Genomic DNA, 6450 nt, shown 5'->3' with positions numbered 1-6450 from the left:
CCTTTTAATCCCAGTTCTGGTATGGGTTCTAAGATCCTGACGGGTGCAGACGCATTATTACTACATGACATCAACACACTATGGCGTTTTTTGCAAAAGAGCAAAAAAAAAAACAAAAAAAGGCTCTTTTTGTGGGGTCTAGTTGCAATCCATCCTCAGGAATTTTCTTTTTTTGTTTTCTTTTGCTGTTGAAAGTTTTAGATATTTAAATAAATGCTGCTGCTCATTGTTCAAGTAATTTTAACTTTTTTGTGAAGGTTGCGCATTGAGGTTTTACTCGGGTCGCTGGGAATGTTGGTTTAGTCTCGCACGCGGCCACGTTATTACGCTCACTGAAGTCTTGCCTGAGCTCTGCTTTTTTTTTTTTTCTGGTTACGCGTGGAGAATAAGATCAACAAAACCATATAATTGCGCTTTGGATTTTGGCTTTTTGCCCCTCAGTAGTTTTGCAGTTTAATATTTTTTTCATGGTATTCTTCCCGTGTATTTTTTTAACAAAGAATAAACAATCATCAATATCAGATTTATTATCCCCTCAAAATATTTGGGTCTGTTTGGCTTATGCTAAAACAAGGACGAACGATTCGTGAATTCATATAAAACACAGTTTAGCAACTTCAGTTCGAGTTGTTTAATTGTTGAAAGCTGTGACAAAAAATTCTACCAAAATAAGAACATCGTAAATCAAGATTTGTAGTCGCATTCCAACATTATATTTGGACTTATTTAAAAATATATATATATAAAAAAATTGGGAGACGCTTCACTTTACACTGTGCATGACATCTTTTGAGCCGCTATTCTTGAAGTGTCTTAGCTTCTTTTCAATCTTTTTTTTTTTTTTTTTGAGCAGAGTAAGTTCATCCAGTCGTGCCTGTGAGATGTTTTGATCAGAGTGAGGATAAAATAAGTGCCGGTATTACTGGCGTCAAACGTGCTGCCGTTATTTTATTTTTTTTCTTTGGTTTAAGTTGACACTTGAATTTAAAAAAAAAAAAAAAAGTCAAACTTGCAGAAGTTACGCATGCTGCTTTTATGTTTACCACATTTCACTTTGTCATCACGTTTGCAGTACCCACTTTGTAAATGGCCGCCAGCAAATAGTCAATGAGTGTAAATTGTGATGGAAAAGCTCTCGTGTGTATGATTTGAAGAGACAATACAGTACATTACTGTAGGTGCAGAATCAAACTTTCTGATTTTGGCCAGAAAGTACGACTTGGACATTAAATGCAACATGTAATATATGTGAATAAAATGTAAGCACACGACTTTGTGTCCTTTGGTTTCACTTTCTGGTGGTGTTAGGTTTTTCTTCAAGCAGAATGACCGATTTGAAGAATTAGTTACTCCATTCTGTTGTTGGTGTGTGTGTGTGTGTGTGTGTGTGTGTGTGTGTGTGTGTGTGTGTGTGTGTGTGTGTGTGTGTGTGTGTGTGTGTGTGTGTGTGTGTGTGTGTGTGTGTGTGTGTGTGTGTGTGTGTGTGTGTGTGTGTGTGTGTGTGTGTGTGTGTGTGTGTGTGTGTGTGTGTGTGTGTGTGTGTGTGTGTGTGTGTGTGTGTGTGTGTTTTTGCCTCAAACAAATTCTACCATGTGACTTGTGCATTTTCTGGATGATTGAATTGAGCTGTGGTAAACAACAGAGGCCTTGTGCGCAACAAACAAGAGCCACACTTAATTTGTGATTTCAGCCAATTGGACCAAAGGAGAGGAAAGGAATGTTACCTGGGGAAAAGCAGCGCTGAGCTGAGGTCAGCAATTCTGGGGCCATTTTTCGTTTGTTTTTGCTTCCTGTTCAGGTGAGTGGAAAGATGTCTTCGCCCGTGCAGATTCAAGCTTGACTCAGGTGTCCATAAGCTCATTATTAATTATTAAACTGGCCGATTAGGTGAAGAGACAAATCACTTTGGATATGTCGCTATGGATGGTAAGACTTATTATTTATTTTTGTAACCATAGTTACGTAACTGAGACGTTGGTGTCTTTGTTTTGTTTTTTTAAAGAGCCTAGAAATGGAAACGAAACAGCAAACAACCAAGGGTAAGAATTTAAAGCTTCTTCTGTCTGCAGCATAATGAGAAAATCCCAAAGAATTATTCAAGTGATTGTGATCTTGGTAGAACTTAAATTTGCATGCTGAGATGTTTACTGCATTGTTTACTGACTGTCGAAATAATTTTCAATGAGATTGGATGTAGACAGGATATTCATAGGTGGACTGTACAGTACAATGCTTCTAAAACTTTATATCAAGAACGCAACCACCAATTTCCAACAGTACGACCAATTTTGAAATACAGCCACGTCGTAGGCCCTCTGGTAATCAAAAACAAGACGGCTTTTATTCCTCAAAAGAATATCAGAAACTCCCCAAAATGTATTCTACTTAAAAGAAAATAAAAAATAACTGGCTAAATGATTGTTTCGAAACACGGTTGTAAAGATTAGATGCAAACGTTGTGAACTGAACTCTATTTAGGCAGTGATTATGTCGCGTACCACTAGAGGGAGCCCTTGTGCCCAATTTTGACAATTAATGGTACTGGATGCTGCAAGTAAGATTGACAGACAGTATTTCAAATGTGTCCACTATATTTTTAACAACTATTTTTTGTCATTTATGTTACCCTACATCACTTTTATACTGCATTTTCCAATCTAGACCTTAAACTATATTTAGCAAATGGTTTCCATGTGCTCATGTGAGTCTTTAGGTTACCCGGGGTGACAAGGGCAAGTTACTGCAGCCCAACTCGTGGCTGCTAAGGTTTACCGCAAAGCCTCTTCATATCCCCTTAGAAAGGATTAAATAGTTCACGGAGGGGGGGGGGGGTGTCGCCACGGATTTACCGGCCAATTAACAACGTGCCGTTCCCGCCGGGCTTCAAACAGCGAGTGAGCTAGCGTGATTGTTGGAAGCAGAAAATTAGATTACTCAAACTGAACCAGGCAATCGTGCACACATTGGCCACAACATTAAGTACACAAGTCAAGTGCTGTGCAAGGTTATTATGGTGGGAGACTTTTTTTTTTTTTTTTTTACAGTATTTGCTCACACCGCCGTTTGTTGTAATAATTTCTGTCCTCACAAATATTTGTCCAAAACATGGCGGCTACTGTATTGTGCTGTTGCAGGGAGGTAAACAATGGCGGGTAACTTGAGCATGTGGTGTCACCGGTGTCCTGTTCTCAATCAGCCACATGTGACTTTTACCTTTCAACAAGTTTCTCTTGACTTCCGCAAAAATGTCACAGGCAGCAGCAACAACAAATTCAGCATAATATAATATAGATAGTACTAAATATAGATATATTACTAAAAAGACATTTCATTTTTTATTCTGCTGAAACAACCGCAAAACCTCTTCATGTCAGCACAACTTGTAAATCACTTAAATGGGGACTTTATTTACTCGGTTGCCAGAGTAGGAGGAGTCACGTGACCCCCCCGGCCCCTGCCGTCGACTTCCTAGTTACCCCGCACGCAACCCGAGATGCATCATATCAGCGGCCATTATGAGAGCATACACCTGCCACTTGAATATTTTAACTCAACTGCAGATCAGGTCCCAAATTGCCTCTGAATTATTTAACCTCATAGTTTAGTATGAATCGGCCTGCATCATTTCGGAGTGGGACACTTTCACAGACGCAGGTATTTACCACTTGGCTGTGTTTTATTTAATTACTCCTAAGCATTTTGTAATGAGTTCAACTTCAAATGAAACATGGCTGCTATTGTTTATCATGTGTGATAATTGCCTCAAGTGGGGGGAAAAAAAAATATTTTGTTAGCTTGCTGCAGATTAATGATGTTGTGGTGGACCGACTTGTGTTTGCTTGATTGATAAGCTAAATGCAGAACATCATTCAGGAAGCGGTTTAAGGTAGACGATTAACTTTTTTTTTTTTTGTTCCCCCTCAAGCATTGATGGATAACTCGAGATGAAGGAGGATTAGCGGGAAGTTATTTAAATGCTATGAGAGTTGCTCATTGAAGGACAAGCATGAAGGAGATTTGTTGAATTGGCGTCGTTGCGAGATGAGACGAGCCTCACGGTGTATCTACACGTAATGTCTGCATTACTCACGTAGAGCGCCCCGTCGTTCATAAAAGCGTCCTCGCGAATGACCGATGAGTTCTGACTTGATAACTGTTCACATCAAGCCGTCAGGGTCAAGCCACCTCTGGCGGATTGTCCGCACAAACATCCCTCTCCATCATGTCTTCTTGGACCATGTGGAATGTCACAACATGACCACGGCGTTTCTCCATTCATCAAATTCTTTGAGGACGTTGGGTACCTCGTTGTCTCTTCAGACTTGGCATCATTGGTCACTCACAACAGCGTGATTCATGCTGGTGTTTTTTTTTTTTACATGCCTGATGGCCGTAAATCATTTGTTCCTTCATGTTATTTTAAAAAAAAATTGCTAGACCCATTTCACATAACCGAGCGGCATAAAAAGAAATGGTAACATTTGGAATTTGTGACCATACCCAGGTGATGTCACCGTATTGTGCCAGCACGTGCAGTGAAAGTTTAGCTACTCATTCACAACGCCGCATGTCAAGCTAATGCTAATCCAATTCGTCTTGAGGAGATTTGCACTCCCGCGGGGAAGGGGAGGAGGACGCGTCCCGGCGGACAGCGCTAAGCCGGTCCTCCCGTCAAATATCGCTTGTCGCTCTCGCTTTTTGTATCACGATGACGAAACCTTTGATGTAACTGTTCCCGGCGCCAATGAGTCAGAAGAAAGTAACATCTGCCATGTAAGTACAGAGACATTCGGTTGATGTAGTGGCGGGCGGAGAGAGTTGTTGTTTGGCAATGGAACCGATTGTAAAGGCCTGGTGGGAATAAATGGAACACTGGCATGTCCCTCTGCAAATACTTTATTGCTTTCCTCGCCGGCTTCTCTTTAGTTTTATGTGGCGCCGAGACTGTAAAGTCTCGTCTGCAGTTCTTTCCGCAACGGCAGTTTTTTCCTATGAAATGTCAAATTTCGTTCAGAGGAAAAAGTGAACTTTAGAAGAAACACAGGCGATGTTTTAACAGGAGCCATCAAACATCACATTGGTAAAAAAAAAAAAGCTTTCACTGCACCGTTTCATCTTTTTCTGACAACAGGCGGTCATTGTATGGAGTATATCCCTACAAATCCAGCATGATTGGCCTGGAGAACCTTGGAGATCCATCTGATAACTGGGACATTGTGGAGACCATCGGTAAAGGGACTTATGGGAAAGTCTACCGGGTGATCAGCAAGAAAGATGGAAGTCAGGCGGCAGTCAAAGTGTTGGATCCCATCAATGTAAGTTTCACTGTATCAATGGATCAATATTTTGAACGTGATTTGAAAACTTTAGAGAAGGTCCAATGAAATACATTTCAGGTTCATCCTAAAATTCTCATTGAGTTTTGGACATAAAACTTTTAAAACGGCCTTTTCACAGCATACAAGACACACCAACAGAGTAAGTTTGCCTTCACACTGCGTACTTATGTCCCCAGCTCCCATTTTTGAATTCATGTCTCGTCTTGTTCTAATTTTGTGCTAGCTCCCGCTTTAGCCGTATCCTGCTCATTTGTTTGTGTGATAAGGTCTATTTAGTCTCTCACTTCGACTTGTTCCACTGAGCGAATGACGCAAGCTAGCCACCATGATTCTGCCCTCGATGGCCGTTGGGATGCGGCAGTCTCCTGTCTCATCCCTCTGCCTGACATTATCACACAAGACATCCAGAGAGGAGTTCTTTTGCCCTTCAATAGAAAAGTACCTGCAGGAGTAGTTTAGCTCACCATTTCTGTTTTTGTCCTTGTGTTTTTAGTCAGTGAAATATATAGCCTACAAAAATAGCTTTGGGGAAAAAAACATTTTAAAAACTGTTGGGGGTTTCAGTCTTAAAGAGGAAGTAAACCCAGAAGGTTTATTTTGTTCTTTTTGTTCTGTGCAGCCCAACTAGTGTTCTTAATAATGTTTCATTTGTAGATTATTAATTGAACATACTATTGACTAAGAATGACCTCACAACCAATCACGGCTCAGCTTCAGAAATTTGCTGAGCCGTGATTGGTTGGGACCTGAAAGCAAAATGGCCGCCCTCTGAGATGTATTAAAACAGGTAAATGTTGCTTCTTAACTTCTATTCCACAAACGTAATTTGCATTAAACTGCCGTGTTTAGACTAGTAGGGGCGCATACAATATATTACTTAAAAAAAATAATAAAGCAAATTGTCTTTTTCTGTTGTTGTTAAAAGGATGTGGATGAAGAAATCGAGGCGGAATACAACATCCTGAGATCTCTGTCCAACCACCCCAATGTGGTCAAGTTTTTCGGAATGTTTTACAAGTCGGAAAATGCGTCGGGTGGTCAGCTCTGGCTGGTTCTAGAGGTAATGTCAAAAACCCACCTCCCATCTTTTTCATAATAGACAGGCCAGCGG

General features: G+C 40.6%; 1 protein-coding gene across 1 annotated transcript; it reads left to right on the top strand.

The window, feature by feature from the left end:
• The first annotated feature begins 1218 nt into the window (after nucleotides 1-1218).
• Nucleotides 1219-6435, top strand: LOC147051179 (myosin-IIIb-like). Its single transcript, XM_085920769.1, has 5 exons — nucleotides 1219-1798; nucleotides 1888-1926; nucleotides 2003-2039; nucleotides 5132-5315; nucleotides 6265-6435. Exons 2-5 carry the CDS (start codon nucleotides 1920-1922, stop codon nucleotides 6433-6435), a joined length of 399 nt encoding a protein of 132 aa, XP_085776895.1. The 5' UTR covers nucleotides 1219-1798; nucleotides 1888-1919.
• Nucleotides 6436-6450: the final 15 nt, after the last annotated feature.

Source organism: Syngnathus leptorhynchus, chromosome 9, assembly GCF_054491065.1.
Source record: "Syngnathus leptorhynchus isolate UIUO chromosome 9, UIUO_Slep, whole genome shotgun sequence".
Taxonomy (NCBI): Eukaryota; Metazoa; Chordata; class Actinopteri; order Syngnathiformes; family Syngnathidae; genus Syngnathus; species Syngnathus leptorhynchus.
Note: the sequence above shows the minus strand (reverse complement) of the source record. Positions and strands in the feature narration are given on the sequence as shown.

What these genes read in the sequence shown, in the direction of transcription:
- LOC147051179 (XM_085920769.1), top strand. An exon ending in GAAACAGCAAACAACCAAGG is followed by an intron (nt 2,040 to 5,131) that starts GTAAGAATTTAA and finishes TTCTGACAACAG; the next exon opens with GCGGTCATTGTATGGAGTAT. An exon ending in AAGTGTTGGATCCCATCAAT is followed by an intron (nt 5,316 to 6,264) that starts GTAAGTTTCACT and finishes TGTTGTTAAAAG; the next exon opens with GATGTGGATGAAGAAATCGA.